The sequence below is a fragment of the Botryllus schlosseri genome, chromosome 2 (genome assembly GCF_051294905.1).
Source record: "Botryllus schlosseri isolate E-star chromosome 2, Bs_hap1, whole genome shotgun sequence".
Lineage (NCBI taxonomy): Eukaryota > Metazoa > Chordata > Ascidiacea > Stolidobranchia > Styelidae > Botryllus > Botryllus schlosseri.
Genome location: NC_137237.1, coordinates 28,977,471 through 29,002,451, shown reverse-complemented (window position 1 = coordinate 29,002,451; position 24,981 = coordinate 28,977,471). Strand labels below are relative to the sequence as shown.

The window sequence follows — 24,981 nt, the reverse complement described above, 5'->3', positions numbered from 1 at the left end:
CATGAAAATGGTGTCCTGAACTGACAATACATTCTATAGTGAGGTTATGTAGCACTCCAACCGCAATAGCTACATAAAACCAGCTTATATATGACGTTTTACTAGCCTAGTCCGAATAGCGACACTCAAATTTTAGGGGAATCCCCTATTTTTAGCCGATATTCTTCCAGCTCAATGTGCACACGGATGCAAGGGATGAATTACGAAAAAAAGTACCTAGAATATGTTTTTATGGTATAAGGCATGGGAATCGGACTGAAAACCACAACATTTTGAAAGTCGATCAATTCTGAACAACCCTAGTGAACACGGACCTTTGACGTCAAGTATCATCATGTTGCTAATTCCAACTCTACATTTCCGTAAATTAATATACTAATGTACAAGGTTCTTAGCGACGACTCAGGCTAAATTATGCCATAATGCTGACATATATGCTGCCTTTTTAATCACCACCAAATGTATCAACTGGAACAATCAAATTCTCTAATAATTCCATAAAATCAATATTTTTCTTCGCTTTGCTGACAATTTCGACGATGACTCAGCAGGGCCGGACAGATATATTCTTAAAACATAGTCAGACTACTACTACGTCGATATTGATCAGAGTGAAACACCGGTTTCTATACTTTCGCCAGATATTATCTCAAAAACAAGTTAACAGTTGCCAGCACCCAAATCGGACGGATTTGGTTTTCATGATACAATAAGCATAGCAAATCAAGGTAGCTCTCGCACGCCTGATATATTTTTTACGTTCCACAAAGATACATTATATATATGAATTTCGTTGATGTAAATAATATAGTGGTTGATTAAGCATAATTTGGTACAAATAGTGTATTTCGTTCTTTTTGTGATTGCGGGCAAAGCTCACGGCGGAGAGTAACAAAATATTCACAAAAGTAAGTTGAATATATCGAGCAAACTTTCGGCCAAAATAGTTGTGAGATTGACAAGGTGCATGTTTGATTAGTGCTGAATTTCTTTCCACGCAACCTTACCAGCACCATGCGGAGAGTGGTCCGAAGTTGAAATGCAAAGAACCTCTAAATTAGTGAGGTTCATACACAAAGCGCGAACGTCAACCGCGCGCTGTTGTGGTTGCTGATGTTGTATAAGTTTAGTATTGGTGCTCGACTTCTAATGGTATTTTGCAACAGATCTATGCTTATAGTATTTTACATCATTTTTTATCGTTATATTTGTCGTCCAGTGAGTAGGACGTATTCGATCAGAGTACCATGGTGAGAGGATTGAACAGTAATGTTCCCAACCGGAAAGGCTTCTTTCTCAAGCAATATAGAACATCTAAGACGCGGCACATTATTTGTAATAATTATTTATTGAAAAGGTTGCTTGCTCTTCTTGGGCGAGCAACTTCAAAGAATGGCAGGTGCAGCAGAATATACTCCTATTAGGAACTCTTGCTTTTGATCAGTGGTTCTTAACCATGTCGGGAGCGCTCCAACCCCCTGCGGCGATATGGAATTGGAAGGGGCAGAAACACTAAAGGGGCGATATGGGAGGCTATGAGACGTTATGGGGGCGCCGAAGAAAAATGACGTAGCAGAGCAGATTATGTAGTAGTGGTCATGGGGATACTAAGCTTCACAGCTCTATATATCCTTGACATCCCGATGCAAAATTCATTCATTCATTCCAAACAATATTCATCAATTATCAAAAATGTTCGTCGAGCTTTGCACGAAATATAGCAAGTACCGACGATGTGTTTAGTATTTCCGCGAATGCAGTGGTTACTGTATTTCATCAAAAATGTGTTTTAAGCATCATGCGCGTAAATTTAGATAGCAAAATTTCCCAGTTCGATCACACTAGATAGGGATTCTCCCGACAAAATGTTTTAAACTAATAGGTATTATATATTGCAGCACACTGCGCCTCAAAATTTGGAAGAGTTGTTCCACACCACTTTTAGGGGTGAGAGCCATTTGTACAGTAGGCATTATTTGAAGCTTTCTGACCAAACGATTAACTAAATATCCTTGTTTTCGAGAGATACAAAACACATCGTCACCCGAGGTGTGTATATTGGGCTTACACCCGATAGGTATATGAACCCTTACCCAACAATAGTTTGATGAACCTTGATTTGATCCCGAAAATAGTGCATACAATTATTGGATTGTTAATTGGTCCGAGTGGCCATAGGGCGCTATTCAAGCGCGAAATGGTTCCAATAGTAAGGTTCGACAAAATCCCGGCAAAAACCCGACAAAATCGACCGGACTTGGACCTCTACCCCATCGTCTTTAGTACAGTCATTAAAATATATGGGGGGCACCAAACAACGAAAATTTCCAAGATAGGCGCTGGCACATATTTTCATGAGACACCACATCAAATATTTAACATGAACACTACAGTGCTTTTTGCCTTGGTATGACGGCGAGGAGTGGGATGCACCACAAGCTTCTCGAAGGGTCGGTCGTCATATACAGTTTTCAACTTAGCCGAAGTCCTTAAATACTATTTTTATGTTTTGATATAGGCCCCAGTTCATCCACCTGCAACAGGAATCCATTGTTCGGATTCAAAGGTTTCACTTTTTCCGAAAACGAAGTTATCCATTTCGAATAATGAGCGAACGTACCCAGACAGTTCTTCAGACTTTGGTATTGTTAGAGATAGGCATCTCTATCAAATGTTTCAGATGACAAGCAGAAGTGGAGTATTGCCATGGGAAATGAGGTGAAGCGATAATATCTCAACAGAGAACACACATTTCTTCTCATTGAGCGCCGTCCCGTCTACCTTAGTTGAAGTCACGAAAGGTTCAAGCTCTTATCGTGTTCTTCTCTAATTTTGCCATAAACGGTAACACCGTCAATGTAAGCAATCGTTATTTGCAAGTTATGATTTCGAATAAAATTGTCTATGACGCTCTGGAACGCTTACGAAGCCGTTTGTTATACCTAATGATAATTGATGATATTGGTATAAATTACCGTCAGGTTCGAAAACAGTAAAAAGATGGTCGTACGGGCAACCTGGTGGCCCATCGTGATATAGGCGGATTTCAAATCGACTTAATTAGAATATCCTCGATTTCAGGTAGTGACTATACGCTACCAGAGGAGTAGGCCCCGAGGTGGTCAAAGTAGTCACCGTCGCTACTCAAGTAGAATTAGGAGTGGTGGTTCACAAGTATGTAAGTAGGTATTCTACGCTTAATTCTGCCTACAAAACTGAAAACTATCAAGCAGAAGTAGTCCAAAATCATAACTACTGGTAAAGTAGTGTGAGTAGGCAAAATCTACTTCAAGTACTTCAAAAAGTAGAAGTACTTCGTTACTGACCACCTCTGAGTAGTCCTGTATCTATAATTCGTTCAGGATAGTCAGTCGATCACTAGCCGCTTTTTGTGGTGCTTATCATTCGTTACCAGAATCTGATCTCGCCACCGACAGACCGACTTCTCAATAGCATCTTCCTTCAGTAATCTCCTCTTCGATGAATTGGGCGTCATCGAAGCAATAATTTCGCATTTCGCAGCAATAGGCTCGGCATTTCTATTACCGGAGTGGAATATCTTTGTTGTATCGGTAGCCTTGGCGGCAGCAACGGCATTTGGGGAATCACCGACAACAGAGTCCCATCGGAGCTTTAAATTGATGATTACATAAGTTACTCGCGCGTTTTCAGAAACTAAATTTTTGCGACAAACTTTGGTACATCGAATTTATTTTGAATCTGAATTATGCATACGACACGCGTATAGGCGAAGTGATCAAGGTACACAAATAAACAGGCTTCGAAGCAAGCGCAAGTCCGGTTCAGTTTATACAGCCTTTGGTTTAGTCCACGCATTACGTTCGAAAGTAGGTTTCATGTTTTAAAATCCAATAATCTTTTCGCGGACCTGCCAGCATCGCGTCGCGGGCCGTAAATGCCGAGGTCTGTAATAGACCGTTGATGATTTAGTTCGAGCGTACATCACAATGGTGCAAGTGCTGTACGAAACTGTTTAGAAGTAGCCTTAAACTCATTCCGGACAAGTTACATGTGAAAGCAGAGACTACTAAACAAACATCGTTAAATTCGGAAAATGCAATTTAGCAACAAGTCGCAGTATAGAGGCTGTAACAAACGGCAAAGTCGTATTTCCTTCAAGGCTTACCGAAAAGTCAGCGAGTTTCAAATCTAATATTAAAAAGGCTCCATTAAATAAAGTTTCCAATATTACATTGGAGTTGCATCCATTTTTCGTAATTAAATTTAGGGGTAATTTTGATGTTTGAAGGTCCTCCGTTTGATTTCAAGCGAAATGTCAGTAATCTAATTTGTGAAATGCTCTAATACAAATTCTAATCTAATTTGTGAGATATTTCTACGTTCTAATCCTAATTCGGATTTAATTTCTGGTTTCTCTGAAATGCCACTTTGTCGGCGACGTATTTCATCAAATACATGAATATTCCTCAGACAGGGAAAACCAGCGCCAAGCCGTAGTCGCCTCGAGTACCGTGATAGCGGTTATTTTTACGTTATTAGTCACACTGGCATAGTAGAGTAGTCTGTAGGCTGACAACGCGGCAATGAATAGAGAGTATAGGTTTACCGCCACATAGCCTATTTGGCACTTATTCTTTTTAACTAGTTGTTTTGTATAGTCTAGTTGCGTGAATAATCAACAATTTAGATTCTCATCAATACTCAATTACTCAGTATTGCAATACGTGGATGAGTATTGACATGAACGAATCTACGCAGGAGATGAGGTTTAACCCTGATTCAAGACATTCTGACGAAGATGAGAAGAGGGTAAAAATGAGAACCAACTCCTAGAATCACTTCGCCCTTACTTTGAGCTTGTCGATAAAGTTCTTGCGAATTCAGTAGTTTTAATGTTGATATAGTTTTTAAATGATTGTAGTTATAATTTTAATTTTAATCTAATTTTTAAAGGACTGTGTAGCTGCATTTGTAATTCTAATTCTAATCTAATTTTGAAAAGCTCAAAATTTTCTAGTTGTACAAGACTGCCCTTGAGCCTTCTAAAAGGAAAGCAGGGTGCTGCAGTACCCCGGTTGCGAACCACTGCTGTAGAAGCGTGGAGTATCTTATATGTAGCCTAATCGTAAAATTATACAGCACTATATCTTCCTTTATTATCAACATATTCTGATACCTACGGGAACCACCATATGATATACGTTAGTGTAAACTCCAGCCTGTGACGAAGCTAAAGATAGCAAAGATAGAATTGTTTCAACAAATAAATCCTTTTCTATATAAACGCAGCTACCGAGAGCAGCTCCGCCCTTAGCCGTTCAGAGACACGGAATGACGGCTGTTGGATGCTATGGTCAATTTTTTATGCCCTGCAAGTGCGGTAAAGCCCATTTCATGGAATATAATCGTTGGAATAGCCCTTTTATGGTTGGTGTTGAAATATCTCAATCCAACCTATACTACGATATTTCTGTTGACATAAACTAAGTGTCGACTTGTATCAAAATCCACAAACCTAGGTTATGACAACGGGAGTTCGTTTATATATTTTTTTAAATAGTACATTAAGCTTAAGCCATCTGTTCCCTTCAATTATTCGAATGTTCATGGCTGTGACGTCATATTTGGTGATACGACTGTTGAAATACAAAGTCCTTTTCAATTCTCTACTAGTTGCTAACGAATACCCCTGAGGAATGTCAGCCGAAAATATTTGAATTTAATAAAATATGAATTTAATATTCAATAGAATACTGAAGCTCCGTACCTCCTACAATCTCTTGAAGTGTATAAATAGGTATATAATTAACAACCAGGAGGAAAAGCAAATTCGACTAAGAAATATGACTGATTGTTGTTGCAATAGGAGAGCCAGCTGTAATGTAGGATTACCCTCCGTCAGGGGTGCCAAACATACGGCCCGCGAGACGCATCCAGCCCGCGAAGCAATTCCGAGTATATTAAAAAATGTGTGTAATATTCAACATATTTCTAACAAATGTTGGTATTTTAAGTAAGAAATACCTCCATTAAATAAAGCCTCAAGACATCAGTTGTAGAATATGTTCATTTACCATATCATAACCAACCGACAGCCGTGTTGTGGTTTCACTCAAGTCACCATTATAGGAGCAAGTAGCTAACATTTACACCCAATTCCGAGAAAGCAACCGATTTCTGTATATCATGAGAAAAAAATTAATTAAAAATTAGTTATTCACAAAAGTGAAATGGCTAATGCGAAACCGTTATATACGGGTTACAGGCGAATATAGTGGATACACAGAAATAATATTCAAACATCTGTGGTCGCACTGCTACATCCCTTCTGACTCAAAAGATCCACGGCCTCGAGAGAAACCCATATCGCGATTTATTAATAATGAATTTTACATTTAGATCTGTTGCTTTCCTCAAAATGCATACACAGAATTGACGCCAGTATACGATTAAAAGACAGGAAGAATAGAAATATGCCAACTTATATCATCATTAGAGCCACTATTTTTGCAGGTAACCAGTTAATCAACATATTGATGCCGATTCCATTGTTTACGCACAGAGATGTAGAAAGAATAGAACGCTCATTATCCCTAATAAAATGTAATATACTATTGTGCATGGCAATAATAAGGTTTGAATCCGGCCCGCGACGCAAGTTGAGTTTGACACCACTGCCCTATTGTCCTGCTTTTTGTCAATGTGTCGTCTTGTTTTAGCTTAAAATACCCAAGAATACCACGAATAACGCAAAATGTCGGCCTAGTTAACGAGAGTCGGGTATTTCGGGAATCGAAATCGATAAATGACCTTTTATTTTAGTCAAATCGCAGTCGGACAAAATGATCTTTTTCATGCAACTTAATGAAATTAGCTGTATAAGTCTAAAAATCACACGTTTTCTCTTCCACTTCAGTAACTTTTGAAGCCTGTGAAAAGTGTCCCCCTTTCCGAATTTCAAAATTTGGTAACCTTATCTATAGTCCCTTCAATACGTATCAAAATTCCCGAGAAATTCTCAGATCACAATACTACTTGCCATAACAATTCGAACGGTTAGCTGTTACTTCCTTCACTACCTGATCATGAGTGACTTCAATTTTCAATATTTTAGGAAAAACTATATCCACCCGGCAAATAAACTTTCAGGACAGAGTCTGAATCTTACAGAATCGTGTCGGTAACAACAGGATGATTCCAAGTCTTGGTGTTATATGCACATATACGTAATGTCATTCACGTTATCTAAAAACTAATAATTACTACCGAAAATCGTACTTTTTGGCAAAAGGCTGTCTACTTTCTAATCGCTGGATTGATCAATCCACGGATTAACTGTAAATATCCCATTTGTCTTTTTAGTCTCGGTTTTGTCTTTGGATGTGTCCCACAACTAGTCCCCGGACCCCAGTACAGAACCCGTGGTTTTGTGTGACAAGATGCGATGCGTCTTTGTGTCTACCTTTTCATATAGGCGCAGCAATGAATATTCTGGTGCACTACGCATAAGTGCTGCCGAGCACTGCTCTAGAGCAGAGGTTCCTAACTCATCTATTCCGACCCAAAATTGTGTCGCCTATAAGATATTTTTGGTCGCTTGATTTGAAGTATATAGTATCAGAGGAAAAATAAAAACAAATTTAAAAAATTCACAAAACTTGCCAATACCTACACCAAATCATGAAGCGCTTAATGTCAGTATCGGGAGGGGCATTACTTGAAAAAACGAAAGTAGAACTTTCGTCATCGGTAATTAGCTCTCTCAAATGCGATTACCGCATAGTCCCGCATTGGTATTTCAAAACGTTCTTCGGCCAGTGCACGCTAGGGCGCTTTGAGATTACGTGAACTCTCGTAATTCGGGTTGCAAGAAGACTTTTCAGCCATCTCAGAAATGGATACAGTGATTCTAATTTTTAGTGAGTATACAATTGGACCAATGTAACATTCTGGGAACATGGCGCAGATCGCATTTCACAACCATTCAAGCCTAACAAATATATCATAAATCTTCCACAATACATTGAATTCCTTATTCGTAAGGCAAGGATGAATTATACATGATATGTAAAATAGTTCTATTTACCATTCCAATAGCATGCTTAAGCCGATTTGGATGTACGCGCAGATTTAAAAACCTCGCTGACAGCAAGCGAGAACAACTATTTCAATAGTGTGATATAGGAATGAATTTGATCATTTGATGTATTATGACTATATTGCTTGGGTTACGAAACTTTATTGATCTGAATCAAATGGGTCACCTTATAAACATGTTGGGCACCACTAGCGTGTGACTGCAATGAACCAACATTCACATATCACAATACGCAATTGTGACTTCATTAAATCCAAAAGTTTCGCGAGTCTTCGGGAATATAGTTGTTAGTTTATAAGCTCTTATATTCGATATTGCGACGAGTTGCTACTGGCATGAAATACCTCCTAAGTTTACATATTCATGCAGCTTTCACAGGAATTTTGATTTGGCTGTAGACGCGATAGCGTATATATTAGGAATTTGTACGCGGAGATAGATTTGGAACTCAAATTCCGAATATTATTTGACTTTGAAACTAACGAATCATATGATCTGCACATGTGCCTTGTCAAAATCGGCATAAACATTCCCGCTTTAAGTTGGCGACCGATAGAGTCGCTATACGGTCGCATTGTACGCGGGTGACAGTATATTAATCATTTGGTTAAATTGTTACAGAATAATTATTCCAAACAAACGATGATAGTGATACGAATTGCAGCTATACTCTTCGGTGTCAACTTCGCCCAAGGTATGTATTGTTTTCTTGAATCGTGGTTGTTGTTTGTTGTTTTGTGGCATTCATGGTGTTTGTCGACTACTATAGTCCGTATTGGTCATTAGGTCATTAACATGACATGACGAGGAGAAGCCTATAGATGAATCTCCAAAACTTGGATAGGGATTTTGGAGTCGACCTTGATCGGACTCGACCTTGATCGGACTCGAACCAGCAACCCATTTGTGTTGAAGCTGTGGAATGTGCCACTACTCTATCTCGCCAGCCCTGGAATCGTGGTGACAAGTACAGTTCCAGCGCTGCAGCACTCATTGGTCGCGGGTTTGAGTCTGACAGATTTCCCTTGAATTTTCTTAAACTATATTAGGTCTCAGTGGCGGCTCGTCCTATAGGGCAACTGGGGCATTGCCCCACCTAAAATTCTGTTCAATAACAATTCTTCACCATTTATAGACGCACACCTATCTATATAAACCGAAATCACAGCGAATATCGTATACTTCTTGTCCTTTCGCTTGTAAATGCCCATATATAGCGAAGTCTCTGCGAAAATCGAATTCTCTTCTGTGTTTTCGCTTTGCGAATGCCTAGCCGGGGCTTGCCCCGGTAGCGCTCATAGCAAGCTTTCACTGTCTATTCTCACAATAAAGAAACGGTGATTTACTCTCTCCTATTCATAAAATTACCGAGCAACCGGGGCACGATAGCTCTGTGCCCTTAAGGTGTGATGTAACAATCGTATCTATAGCTGAACTCTGTTACCGTCATCTGCGTTTAGTCGACCTTTGCTGGTATAGGTCGATTTTAATGGGGTTTCACACCATGAAAACTCTTGAAACTTGTTATGTCATGTCGTGATGGTGGTATTGAACACTGCCCCAAGTTTCAGGGTTTTTACTTAAAGTTTAGGGTAGTAATTCCGTTTCCGAAGTTGAGTGTGTGCTGATCCGTCATGTATCGCAAACAGATTTTACTCAAAAGCCGGTATTGGTATCCATTGGTTTAGACGATGTTCAATACCGAGATCGGTTATGACATTTGGCACGGTAAGTCTTAAAGTTAGTATCGAACGCTGTACCAAGTTTTAAGTTTGTCACTGAACTGTGTTAGTGGTAATTTGGTTTCCTAATTCGAGTGAGAGCTGACTAGTCATTTATCGCTAACAGATTATACGCAAAGCCGGTATTGGTCTCTATTGATTTTAACGATGCTCCTTACCTAGATCCGTCATAAGCTTTTGCACGGTATGTCTTGATTTTAGTATCGAACGCTGTGCCAAGTCTCAAGGTTGACACTCAATGATTAGGGCAGTAATTTCGTTATCAAGGTCGAGTGTGGTAAAGATGTGCTTCGATCTGACACTTTAGCCTACAACACATTGCGGATTTCACGCAAAAGCCGGTGTATCTGCGGTAACGTTAACTGAGATGATGATATCATTCTCAGTTTGCATTCAAATATTTACTTTGATATTATATTCTCCAATGTCAATTTCACCGTGAAATTGTGGCCTTCAAGCCATTTGCTTACAACCCCCCTGTCAAGCGCGATAGTTATTTCGTTTTCGATGGCGGCTAACAGCTGATCACTTGATCAGCCTATTCCTCAGTAAATTTTACGCAAAATTCGGTGTTGGTCTGTTCGCATTAATTTTGACGGTGTACCATACCGAAAAGGGCCATGAGGCCACTTCTCGATAATGTCATGTAACAGTGTACCAAGTTTAAGGCTTTCATCCACGTATTTATTCGTAGGCCGTATGTGTCGTGCGACAGTCACCAGCCTCAAGGCCAAAATCTCCTATGCTGTACCGGGACCGAATTTCCGAGGCTGCTATCCGTAGTTCTTCAGAATGATGTTTTGTATTCAATATGGCAGGCCCAATCTATGAGATAACAATTGCGTATGTGTCCAAACTCGTTGACCTTTCCAGTTAGGATTACGCAATCTCTCGAGTTATAGTCATTTCCATTTCTGCAGATAATTAGTCAGGTATAGTGCGAACATGAACCTTGTCGAATCTTTGTTCCGTACGCCGTTTACGCAGTTACCACACTTCAAGTCACTGCTCACCAGCAGACCTCTCGCGACACATACGTTAAAATCACTGTTGTCGGGAAGTTCGTGTTACCGTACCACCAAGTTACTTGTTTACGTTGGAAAACGCCATTGTGACGTCATCTTGATGAAAAGTCGCTTGCAGCCCTTGCCCCACCGCCCGATATTGTCACGAGCCGCCACTGTTAGGTCTGCTGATCGCGATCCATTCATCATACGTACTGTAGCTTTGTAATAAATTGCACCACCCTATAAGTCGGCAGCTAGGAAATCTTCAAAAGATTACATCGGTCTGATATAAAATCAACGTTAGATGGTGGCTCACCATTAAAACTATCAACAGCAAGGACAACAGACCCGGTACCACACATAACCAGAAGCTATACTCTCCACTCTCTAATAGATATTTTAGCATCGTGATATCTTTATCTCGCGGCAACATGCTGCACTGGGTCATCAATGCGTGTGTCTGCACTCTAAGGGCTGATTTATTATGTTAAAATTAAATTCCGTGTACATGCTAGCTTCAAATTCAAAATCAAAATAATGAATAGATATTTCATCATGCCAAATCGAAGTCCATATCTGTAAACCTATTCAGTTGGAAAGGAGGTAAATTCTATGTATTCACAATTCCATATCGTAATCGAAATAAAAATTCAGTTTAGCAAAATTACTAAATTCACATCAAGCAGAATTTTTTTTTACCACTTCTACATATATGTCTAGAAACTAACAAAATGAAATTTGCCATTTCTAAATATAATTATCAATTTATTACCTAAATGCTAGATGTTTAATATGCATTTGGTATACAGTCGACTTTCCTGAAAACTCCCACGAAAACTCAACAAAAGAGTTAGGGCATGTAAAATCGTAATCCGGCTCAGCCAGAATGGCATATCCCAATTAGACGCTAATCTAACACGGTTAAATTTATTTTTTTCTAATTTTCTTTTTCAATTCCTAATCCATCCCACTTCTACTATACACTATAACAGGGGCTCTCAAACTGGACGTACATGTGCGACGTCCTTTTTCAGGCACTGGATTATTTTCAAGAACAGCGACTTTAGGAAATATGCGACAATCGAGACTTAAGATTAAGACCAACAAATGCAGCGTTTATTAAGGTTCAATACAGCATATGTTTACATTGCCGTCTAACGTTACTCGCCCCATGTTCATCATCCGTAGTGAATTTCTGTTTCTTTACTGCCACTCTGATGAGAGTAACTACGCAGCCTAGCCTACTGTAGATCTCGAATAAATTCTTATGAGAACCAGTTTCATTTGCTTTTGATGAAGGATACATGATTAGCGCTATTGCATTCTTCAGTGTATTGCTCATGTAGCCTGCGATGAGCACTGAGCAGGCTATAGTTTATGGAGCTCCAACTGTGTCGACAAATGTGAGGGGAGTCTTTTTCGCTTCGCCTCCACTTCAAAAACAGATTTACTCCTGAAGTAGCGTCCAGCTCATCTATCGCAGTGGAATGATGCGAGAAAGAGTACTTGTCTTTCAATTGCGCACACTATACACATCATTATTTCTAAGGGGTATGTCATATACATGCAAATAATTCGTAAGGGGTACTCAGTTGAAAAAGGTTTGATGCAGCGCGTTCCAGATTCACGTTTATTGCGCTATACATATGTATCGAGATATATTTGCTCCCCGATTTCGATTCGCTGGGAAATTAGGAAATTAATAATTCTGAACGCGACGCAAGGTAATGCTGCATTAACATTCCAGCGGATGATTACACCTACTGGTCTCTAGGTGCTACAACTGGTAATCTATATGGATTATACTGGGGTAGTTATCTTTCCTACGGGTATGGAGAACAGAGCTGCAAGGACAAGGGCTGGAAGAATTTGGTTTACATCACGAGCTATCATATTGACAATGAAATTGCTGACCTGATGTTAGGTGCTGCCGACTAGTAAGTTTATACTTCCCTTCCTACACTGATATGCAATTCACGAGGACGACATATTCTTTTGAAGTGTCTCTCTCACTCCTCCAAGCAAACAGTGATAGCTTTCAATTGGCGCTTCTCACCGTAGGTGCTTAGTATCACCAGTCATGTCTTATATTTGTTACCACGAAATCGCGTATAATTATTTTAGTTTGACCTGGTAGGCCTACATATCAGGAATTGAGTAGCGACAATTTTAGAGGTTTCCAGACAAACCCATCGTCAGACAAACCTTACAATGACAACAAAGTGACTTGTATGATACAGAGGTGGGCATATTTTTATGATCAAGCCATAATGACCAAACAATTACCTTTTGTGCAGTTATTGGCTATGGCACCAAACACGTTAGGCTAGAAAACGATCAAAGCACCCACAGAAGATCGCGCGAAACGTGAAGAATATTTTTGCAGGAGATTCAGAAAATATTGCGTGCATCAAATGATATCTCTGGTGTGGTCGCGACCCAAAATTATAGAATTCGCGACCCATACTTTAAGAACAGCTGTCATATCATGACAGCTTTACCGGCAACTTGTTGGCAATAAACGGTTTGTGTTTTATAGAAGCTCGTTCACATGACTTGAAAGCATTCGGTCATGCAACAGGGATCATTCGAGGGATAATGTGTTTCGTGAATACAAATCTATCAGAAATGCATTATGAAGAGGACGTCAAATATATTTTGTAGTATGACTAGCATCACCAGATAGCTGTCACACTTTCTATGACGGTTATGAATAGTCATTGGCTAAGATCGCTTGTAGATGCTCAAGTGAAGGTAGTAAGCGTAGGTTCTATTTATATATTTTAAATATTTAAACTTCGGTAACTTCCTTCATATTCGGGGCCAAATTTTGTTCCGCAATAAGACCTTGCATATTGTGGTGACGACTTTTCCTCACGCTTTTACCTCTATAGATTTGGAATATATGTCTGTGTGCCCTGTCAATCAGGGCATGGAAACAAGAGTCACGTGTCGAAGTCGGGAGTCGAAATATTGGTGATCACTAGGGCGGTTTTTTTTTACCTAAAAAAAAGAAAATTTTTACCTAAAAAATCAAAATTTTGACTTTTTTTGACCTAAAAAAACTGAATTTTGACCAAATTTTGACCTAAGGTATGCAAATTAGGTGTTTTCCCACATTATGTTAAAATTGCACCACTTATCTTCATTTCTGGTTTGAACTGACTGTCCTAACGAAGTAGTTTGGCCTGAAAAAACGTTTTTGGCTTAAAAACAAGCATGTTTTTACATGAAAATAACAATTTTTTAACGAAATCTGGCCCGATGAAGAATTCCAGTGGTTACAATATGTATTATGGTAGAAATAATTAAAATATTTTGTAGTACAACGAGAGATGCTTTCCTACATTCTTGGGTAGAAAGTGCACGTCCTTACTAAGAAGCTTGTCAAGGACGTTCTACAGCAGCAGTTGTTGGCCGACAACACTCAAGTTGTGCGTACACTGCTGGTGCTGGTGACACACCGTGATGCTTCATTCTGCCAATGTTGTCTACATCACAATTTTTCATCATGCGCTTCTTAATATAAGAATGATGCAATGCACAAGAAGTCTTTCTTCAGTTAGGATATTGCGGTACGTTGACCATAACACCATGTCGACCTATTATTTGTTTTTTTTTTATCGTTTATGATTCACAATGAGCAGACGATTAGCCGTTTACAACGGTAGGCCTATAAAATAGGCTAAAAGCGTTAAAATTTCAAATTATAAGTTCACCGACAGTGCTAAATCTACGATACAAACAAAATGCAGACGTCAAAATTTTTTTAATTTTATGAAAAATTTTGACAAATTTTGACCTAGCGCTACAATTTTGACAAAATTTTGACAAATTTTGACATGTCAAAAAAAACCGCCCTGGTGATCACTAACGAATCAGAGTTGAGGTGGCTCTGTTCAATTTGTTGGTGTCAGAGTTGCTAAATTCGTTTGAAGGAATCAGGACTCAGGAGTCAGAGTCGCAGGCGCATGTTTGTTCGGAGGCAGTCGCTGATTCATGAAATAAAAATTCGGTTGTAATAGTCGCAACGAAATTATTTTCCAGACCCCCAATCGGGTGGTAACAATAAAGTATAGCTTGCATTTTGAGTCGGACTCGGCGTTCTAAGTAAGATTTGGAGTCGCAATATCATTAATGAGTGAAATGGGGTAAGAGTCGACTGATTCACGAGTCAGAATCAAATTTCTGATTGCATGTTTTGTGGAATAAGGAACCATTTCAAAGTCCTAATTTTTAATTGAAAGGATTCCAAGTCTCTATTAGGAGATTACGATCATCGGAAGTGTAGATGGAATAGGAAATGGTGGGATTCGCCTTTCGCAATATCGACGGAAAATATGTTAGGGATAGTGCGAACCCCTATAAAGTTCGAGTTCAAGTGAAAACGAACATTTATCAAAGATTCGTTTCGAACACCAACGTGAAGAGTAGCATAGACGTAACGTGATGGCGCAATGCTAATTCATACACATATCAAGTTTTGCCTCATCCTCCCCACGTCTTTTTTCAGAGTGGTGTTGTCATAATCACAGAATGTTTGGTGTCAGTGACCTGATAGAAATTTCCTGTGGTTGTATTATTTAGGCAATGAATTGGAGCTAGTTTTCGGTCCGCAAGATTTGATGGAGAGCAACAAGATTTGCTAACAGTTATAAAATACTGTCTATACCTTAGAATACTGAGCTTCCGGCCATTGTCGATTCAAGACTATATCTAATAATCAGGGTTACCATATTTTGGAATCCGGAAAGGAGGACACTTTTTAAAATCGAAAAAAGTTAGTTTACCGAAATCGAAAACAACCGATTTTGAAATATTTACTGGAAATACTGTTGTGTTGACTAAAAAAAGGTCATCACTTTTATTAGACTCCCGAATTACCCACTTTTTACGATTTACGATTAAAGACGAATTGCCAAAAAGGAGGACATTTAGGGGTCCTCGAAGGACATTTTCAATTCACTGGAAATGGAGGACAAATCCTACTAAAGAAGGACGTATGGTAAATTCTGTAATAATTGTTATATTCAATAGACATGCTTACACGAAGAAGTCGTCTCCGAGTTGAGACGTCTTCGGGCGACATCAAGACTCATTGGACGGCTTACGGAAGTGTTAAATTGGCGATCAGTTTATATTTGTTTATATTTTCAGTACCGGTGATTATGGGTATTGGAGCCCCTTCATCGGCATGACTGATTACTCACATGAAGGCTGGTGGAAATGGAATGACGACATCCCAGTGGTTCATCAAAATTGGTGAGCATAGGCAATGCTAAAGGAACCTTGAACATGGGATATTACATTGTTGAAATGCGAATCGGATCCTGGCTCAAATCCGTCCTAATAGTACTCTATAACAGTGCTCTTCAACCTTTTTCGACGTGGTACACCCTTTTAAGGTTTGCTCAAAACTCGTACACCCCTGTTCATAAGGGGTCTTCAAACATGACTATTTTTCTCAAATCGTACGGCAAGGGTCGGCAACCTACGGCCCGCGGGCCGGATCCGGCCCGCCAAGCGAAATCGTCCGGCCCGCGACGAAATAATTAGTTACCACAAGAATACGGCCCGCCGTTTCGTAATGAGTTCCAATCTGCAGTGCAGCACTGCTTCGAAAAATGTCAAAATTTATAATGTTTCCTTCCACTTACGGATGATGATTCCGGAACATGTAATTCACGCACCTACGGGGCTCGTTCACTTTCGAACCAAACTCAGTACAGCGTTACGGAGAAAAAGGGTTTTTGGTCCGAAAGTGAACGAGCCCCGTACTGATCCGGGTTCGTCATATTCCGATTTTAGAATCAGGCTGCTGCGTGAGTCGCAGAATACCACTTTTTAAATGTTAATCACATTAATAGCTCTCAGAGAAACGCAGAGATACCTCAAATGTTACTAGCGGTACTGAACTTGAATATTGCTCTCAGAACCACATTCACCACAGCAGAATCCATCACCTCAAAGATCCCCCGTGTGCCCCCATCAAAGAGTTAACGGCACAATAACAAGCACAAAGAGTAGGCCTATCTATGCAATCCTAAAATATTAAATAAAATACCGCTAATTGTCTGTGTTTTGTATGATTTGATTTTCTCTTGTCACTTTGTTATGACTACCGGAGTACCGGTACAGCTGTTAGCGATCCTTTTTATTATTGCATTGTTACGTCATATTTTGCCAATTTGGTTTTCGTATGTCCATATTTCAGTAAGCTCTTCTTGTGTCGCTAACTCCTGACTAGGGCTGGGCACAATGATTCGAGTACTCGAATCTGAATCGAGTATTAATATTAATGATTCGAGTCGAGTAGTAAAAGATGATTTTTTCGAGTACTGAAATTATACGCTCCTCGCCACTGAAAGTTAATTTATAAACGAGAATTAAATTTACCATGCTGTTTTCCACGGTGGTAGCCTTGAAACCTTGATTGTCCGTATCGCAGTATACAAAACAGTAAAAAAACAAGAACGTTACTAGAAATAGCACATTTAAAAAGTCATGATCATCCCACAACATTGTCACAAAGTGCAATGAAATCGGTATGGTCGAAAAATATACCTAAGTATCTTTTATGTGATGAATAACAGACATTATATTATTTGTGGTGGCTTAAAAGGTACATATTTGAGCTTTGACATATAACATTCTGTTATGACGTCATAATGAGTGGTACTCGAATACTCGACTCGACTCGAAGCATAATACGTGATTCAGAATCGAATCACTCAGGTACTCGATTTTGCCCAGCCCTACTCCTGACAAGGCGCATACGAAAAGCCTTTGAGTCAATATGTTCCACTGTAATGAATGCAGACCCAAAAGCAATAGTAAAGATAGGACTACCCCAATAAGCATTGCTTTGTCACGTATATTTCAAACACAAGAACAACGAAACATAGAGCACTTCAACTACAAGACGCTGTTCGGCATTCCAAGCAATATGCGTTCTTCTGAAGTTTTCTGTGTCTTGGGAAAACCCGTCGGTTGCAAGTGTCACTGGCAAAACGGGTACATGCTTTGTTACGTCGAGATGCTTGCACGAGTGTATGAACTGAGAAATGAAATAGCAACTTTCCTTGAAAATACAAACATCGCCGACTCATAATCTTGTCATCGAAAATGGGTATCTAATCTTGCTTTCGTAGAATATTTAACGTCACATCTAAACAAATTGAATTTGCAACTTCAGGGGGAAACAACTAAATAACCTCACTTTCCTATACTGGAGGAGAGTAAACCTAGTACCAGCACTATACATTTGTAACTGTGATATACCAAATTTAATTAATGAATTTCCATCCGCTTTTCCGACATTCGTTCTGTACAAAATAAATTCTGACTACCCAGTACTCCGGTTAATGTGGGCGCCAATACCATTGCCAGAAAATTTCAAATGGGCCCATTTGAAATGCCATGCAGTTGAATTGAATGACAAATTTCATACAAAGAGCATATCGCGGATTGACTTTGACAAAGAGTAAGTTCTTGAAATGGGTCTTCATCCCAGCTTGACCAACAATGCAAAAGAATAGCATCGACTTTTGGTAGCACGTGCGCATGTGAACAATAGTTTTCAACAATTGAAATTCACGAAGAGCAAGCTAAGATCACGTATCCCAACGCACATTCAGAATATGGCCTGATTCTAGCTTCATCGGACTTGTTACCAGAAGTTGAAAAGCTTTCACAAAGCAAGCTGCGCCCTGTGTCACATTTATGCTGCGTTGTTGAAGTGTAAATACATGTGTTTTGCTCTTTTTGTGATTTGTATGATTGAGATTGCAGCATTGTAGGGTAATATACCGACGTGACCGTTTAATATAGAATTAAGAAAAATTCCGGTCCGGCCCGCCAACATGTTGCGCACCTGAAATTTGGCCCGCGACTAGCAAAAGGTTGCCGACCCCTGTCGTACGGGCTACTTGATAAAATTATTAGGTTACCTAACTTAAGCCTACACCCCAAATTTGGTTCAATTCCAACTAGTAGCCGCTTTGCTACGGGAGAGGAAAGTTCTATTTACTATACAAAAATAAATAACGAAAAATTTGAATTTTTCTGTTCACCCCATGAAAGTATTAGGTTGTCTATAAAAACTATGTTCTTCAAATTTGCTTCAATTCCGACCAGTAGAAACGGAGGTATTGCCGTCAAAAAAATTGGATTTGAATAAAATAGTATTTGGTCACAGAGTCTATTCGCAGCCAGTTAGGCAGCCCGCCACGCAAATTTAGGCTTACCATATTTTGGAAATCTAAAAAGAGGACACTTTTTCAGAAATTTGAGACTTGCGAAACCGGAGAAGAATTCTAAAAAACCGGTGAATTTTTCCCACTTGGTGATCAATTGACTATAAAAAAAGGTCATCTTTCCGCTCAGAGCTCAAAATATCGTTTTTCTCTCCGCATTGCTAGGTGGATGACTAAAAAAAGGTCAACTTTTCACTCAGAGCTAAAATCACAATTTTTCACTCCGAAATACCAGCCGGAGCGTCACTTCTGTGCTGATTTATGGCATATCAATTTGCTCTAAATCTGACCTAAATTTTCGAAAAAGAGGACAAAATCTCAAAAAAAGAAGACAAAAGGGCGTCCTCCGAGGACACTTTAAAAAAAGTCAAAAAAGAGGACAAATCCTCTTAAAAGAGGACGTATGGTAAGGGTAACCCTACGCAAATTGGAATTTATTTCGTGTCAGAGCAAAAACAGCATGATATAACGAACGATATTCAACCTAAATGTAACAGTATTGGGGGGAGAGTAGTTAAAGCTACTGCTGCAGAAGCGGTAATTCAGATCAGCGATGATAGCAGGCGCACCAGCCTACTGCGCATCAGGCCTGCCACACACCACACACAGTCGATAGTAGCACATGGGCTGCAAGAGATGTCAGTAACCTCAGATCGTATGCCGCTATACACAGTCTATTGTCGCTAATTTACATCACTTATAACAAAATACTAAATTGCAAATGTATGGCGAAAGATTGGACATACAATTGGCATTTTAAAACAAAAGGGTTTCGATTTCAATATGGAAGCTGTTTCGACCCTGGCTAGCTACGTCACTTCATTTATGTGCATTGCGGTATTTATTAGCGTCGGGTAGGAAGCACGGATTCAAAAAGTCTGAGCTATCGCGGCGGTTTCCTCACAAATCAATAAAATACTAATGACTAGCTGAACACATGTTTGTTAACTGCATACTTTACAACACCAAACGGAACCATTGGTCTATTGCCGACGGCTAAATGAATAAAAGAAATATTTGCTTATGACATCACAATCAAGCGGTGTACAGTATTACACTTGAGATAACATTGTACCATATTGCTCGTTAACCTGTGCGTCAACCTGTCTGTACTGACCTATAAACTGGCATTTGTGATAGCTAGCCATCGGCTCATTGTAATTTGGATCTGGTACACCCCTGTACACCCCATCCGAGTGGTACACCCTTTGCGAATTCTGGTACACCCTAGGGTGTACGACCACCCCGGTTGAAGAGCACTGCTCTATAAAATCCCGGATCAAGTCTAGGGCTGATACGTTACAGCAGGGATCGGCAACCCCTGGCACGCGTGCCAATTGTGGTAATCGAGATGATATTTCACAGTGGCGGCTCGTGACAATATCGGGTGGTGGGGCAAGGGCTGCAAGCGACTTTTTATCAAGATGACGTCACAATGGCGTTTTCCAACGTAAACAAGTAACTTGGTGGTACGGACTACGTACGGTAACACGAACTTCCCGACAACAGTGATTTTAACGTATGTGCCGCGGCCCGGTGAGCTGTGACTTGATGTGTGGTAACTGCGTAAACGGCGTACGGAACAAAGATTCGACACGGTTCATGTTCGCACTACACCTGACTAATTATCTGCAGCAATGGAAATGACTATAACTCGAGAGATTGCGTAAGCCTAACTGGAAAGGTCAACGAGTTCGGACACATACGCAATTGTTATCTCATAGATTGGACATGTCATATTGAATCCAAAACATAATTCTGAAGAACTACGGATAGCGGCCTCGGAAATTCGGTCCCGGTACAGCATAGGAGATTTTGGCCTTGAGGCTGGAGACTGTCACACGACACATACGGCTTACGGTCTATAGTGTCTATATGTCTGCTGCAAAATCGCCTTGGGAAAATATATTATCGAATAAATACGTGGATGAAAGCCGAAAACTTGGTACACTGTTACATGAAATCATCGAGAAATAGCCTCATGACCGTTTTCGGTATGGCACACTGTCAAAATTAATACGAACAGACCAACACCGAATTTTGCGTAAAATTTACTGAGGAATAGGCTGATCAAGCGATCAGCTCTTAGCCGCCATCGAAAACGAAACAGCTATCGCGCTTGACAGGGGTTGTAATTGTAAGCAAATGGCCTGAAGGCCACAATTTCACGGTGAAATTGACATTGGAGAATATAAAATAAAAGTAAATATTTGAATGTAAACCGAGGATGTTAGTAAACTGTTTCATGATATCATCATCTCATCACCTATCTCAGTATGGAACACAGTTAGCGTTAACACAGATACACCGGCTTTTGCGTGAAATCCGCAATGCGTTAGGTGGGCTAAGTGTCAGATCAGCGCACATCTCTACCATACTCGACCTTAATAACGAAATTGCTGCCCTAATCATTGAGTGCCAACCTTGAGACTAGGCACAGCGTTCGATACTAAAATCAAGACATACCATGCAAAAGCTCATGACGGATCTAGGTAAGGAGCATCGTTAAAATCAATGGAGACCAATACCGGCTTTGCGTAAAATATGTTTGCGATAAATGACGAGTCAGCTCTCACTCGACTTAGGAAACGAAATTACCACAAACACAGTACAGTGACAAACTTGAAACTTGGTACAGCGTTCGATAGTAACATTAAGACTTACCGTACGAAATGTTATGACCGATCTCGGTATGGAACATCGTCAAAATCAATGGATACCAATACCGGCTTTTGAGTAAAATCTGTTTGCGATACATGACGGTCAGCACACACTCAACTTCGGAAACGGAATTACTACCCTAAACTTTAAGTGGAAACCCTGTAACTTGGGACAGTGTTAAATACTACCATCACGACATGACATACCAAGTTTCAAGAATTATCATGGTGTGAAACACCATCAAAATCGACCTATACCAGCAAAGGTCGACTAAACGCATATGACGGTAACCGAGTTCAGATATAGATACGATTGTTACATCACACCTTAAGGGCGACTAGGCTATGTTGCCCCGGTTGCTCGGTAATTTTTGAATAGGAGAGAGTAAATCACTGTTTCTTTATTGTGCGCGGCTTTGAGAGAATAGACAGTGAAAGCTTGTTATGAGCGCTACCGGGGCATGCCCCGGCTAGGCATTCGCAAAGCGAAAACACGGAAGAGAATTCGATTTTCGCAGACTTCGCTATATATGGGCATTTACAAGCGAAAGGACAAGAAGAATACGATTTTCGCAGTGATTTCGGTATATATAGATTGCTGTGCGTCTCTAAATGGTAAAGAACTGTTATTGAACAGAATTTTAGGTGGGGCAATGCCCCAGTTGCCCTATAGGACGAGCCGCCACTGATATTTCATGGCACGCCGAATGAAATAACTCATACGACATGTTGTAATCATGTTTGTTGCAAAAAGTGGAACAGAAGTTTTCAAATTGGAAAAAGCTCGAAGGTGACCAAAAATTAGTTCGTAAATCAATATACAGTAGAGAAGTGCTTTTCAACCTTTTTGAACTCCAGCCGCACTTTTTTGCAAAAAAATCCATTCGCACAAACCTATCGAAAATTGACTCGCGACTAAATCAGAAGAGCAAAGAAATTCACGATACCGTATGTTTGGCTCTGTAGCTCAATCTAACTTGGAAGTTCATAGCAGTTCAATAGCCATGGTTCTTAAACTTTTTAAACAGCGACGAAAATTGGAGTTTCAGTGTGATCTCGCGACCCAAACCTCACACAATAAAAGGATTGCATTTTTTTATATTATAATAGTATGCTACGATTTTACGGGCATGTATGACATAGAGAACGCATAGACAGACAACAACGCCACCCAGCTTTACGAAACATGTCTGACACACGTGATATCAAATCGGGGTGAATAAATTTTCCTCTGTGCGTCGCAATTGTTCCACTGTCTACTCAAGGTTGCGAAGGCGGAACAATTCGGTGCCGACTATCGACCATTTCGACGACCGAGCATATTAATATCGAAAGTTGTGGTCAACCAGCGACGGTCATTTTCGGCCAAGCTTTTATCGCCGCCGATCATTTTGGCACCCCACTTTCCCACTGGTATATCGACCAAAACTTCACGGCTTCCAGCCAGCAGCACCAGCCCGTTGCACACCCGCAGACTATAGTGTTTCTTAAACACCTTAGCGCTCGTACCCCTTGAGCTGTCATGAAATAATTCCAAAGTGTTATCTTGGCCATTCTTTAGGTTACCTACTGTGAATGTTCCCATTTAGTTTCATAATACATCCAGCCTTTCAGGCTGTAGCTGAGTTGATGATTTCCCGATCCCTTCGCTACAGCCTGGTTCTGAATTGAATTCTATATACTCTGCTTTGTATTCATGTATCTATGTATGTTCATGGAACCGAAATCTCTCTCTCTCTCTCTCTCTCTCTCTCTCTCTCTCTCTCTCTCTCTCTCTCTCTCTCTCTCTCTCTCTCTCTCTCTCTCTCTCTCTCTCTCTCTCTCTCTCTCTCTCTCTCTCTCTCTCTCTCTCTCTCTCTCTCTCTCTCTCTCTCTCTCTCTCTCTCTCTCGTACCCCCTAATCAGGATCGAAACAGTACTTTGTCAATCCACCCTCAAAGGTCCCCATAAGGTTTCCAACACAATTTATGTGGATTTCAGGGACAGCGACGGTTTAACCGATTTTAGGGTATAAATGTTTATGGTTGCCGTCGGTGCACCGAAATGTCACAGGTCTTGGCGTGCTCTGGGACGGAAATTACGGTCAGTGCCGAAATGTATAGGAGCGTGATAGTCCCGCCCCAGCAAGCTTCACAACCCAGTACTAAAACACCCTGACGGCCTCAAGCCACCATTCTCTCATAATTTTGAAAAAGTCTAGACTCATTTCTGTAACTAATATTGTATCTTTTATTATAAGGCTACAATTGTTTTGTCGGAGGGAATGGCATAACCAAATTTCAAGCAAGAATGCACTTGAAGGGGTATCGCGCTACGCGCAAAGAAAATTTTCGGGTTGAAGAAAGCCGACTAATAATATTCCACTGTATGATAATTTGCAAAGTAATATCGAGGTAATTAAATAGCGTATAATTGCACACTTCATCTCGTACCCCCAAGTGGTCTGTGGACCCCTGTTTAAGAACCACTGCCCTAGACTAAAGCATCCGAATGGTCTTCGACGGTCTTTTCCAGAGAAACCTGGAGGACAAATCTTATCATTAAATCAAACCATGTATTACAAAGGTAAGCACATTTTCATGATCACGCCATATGTTTTTCGTGTGTCGCTTTTTCGCTACTATACCAAACGCAGTGACCCATGATATGTAAAAACCATCCACAGAAAATCGCGCGAGTCACGAAGAATTTTTTTTTTTTTGTAAAAACTTAAAAAATATGGCATACATATTAACAGATCGCTCTGGTCACGTGAAGACCCGTTGCGACCCATACTTTAGAAACTTTAAGGAGTGATTTACGTTTCAGTAACTTGCATATGTGAGTCCGTAATGATGGTATTTACTACTATTGCTCCTGAGTGAGATCTTTACTGGCAGCTCAATAGACGACAATATTGCCTTCTCCGGATATATTGTACGGAGGGTTAGTAATTCAAACAAGGTTGTACGTACAGCGTACATGAGTCAATAATACGATATGCACTATGTCATATACCAGCGATAGGTCACGTGATATAGCATTATACCATAACAGATAGGAGAGAGAGGGGGCCAGGGCTCCACACTATATTCGTGTCTCGTGCAAATCGAACCCTTATTACGAAAATATGATGATTGTTCAGAGAAAGAGCGCAGAAAGTCAATTTTACTTCATTGTTTTCCGCGTGTCGCAGGGTCTGACGGGCTGATGCACCGTTTGCCTGTCATTACAACCACTCTCGAATTGTTACCTCTG

At 40.1% G+C, this 24,981-nt stretch overlaps 2 protein-coding genes across 3 annotated transcripts in view; both read left to right on the top strand.

Moving 5' to 3' along the window:
* LOC145457518 (chromosome-associated kinesin KIF4A-like) overlaps positions 1–24,981 on the top strand; it is a 252,540-nt gene that overhangs the window by 151,834 nt on the left and 75,725 nt on the right. The gene's annotated exons all lie outside the window — the stretch shown is intronic.
* LOC145457676 (uncharacterized) overlaps positions 8,702–24,981 on the top strand; it is a 36,527-nt gene continuing 20,247 nt past the window's right edge. Inside the window, exons 1-3 of the mRNA XM_080335922.1 lie at positions 8,702–8,774; positions 12,577–12,766; positions 15,987–16,091. Coding sequence (XP_080192048.1) covers positions 8,723–8,774; positions 12,577–12,766; positions 15,987–16,091 — 347 coding nt within the window. The 5' untranslated portion in view covers positions 8,702–8,722. The remainder of the gene's footprint in view (positions 8,775–12,576; positions 12,767–15,986; positions 16,092–24,981) is intronic.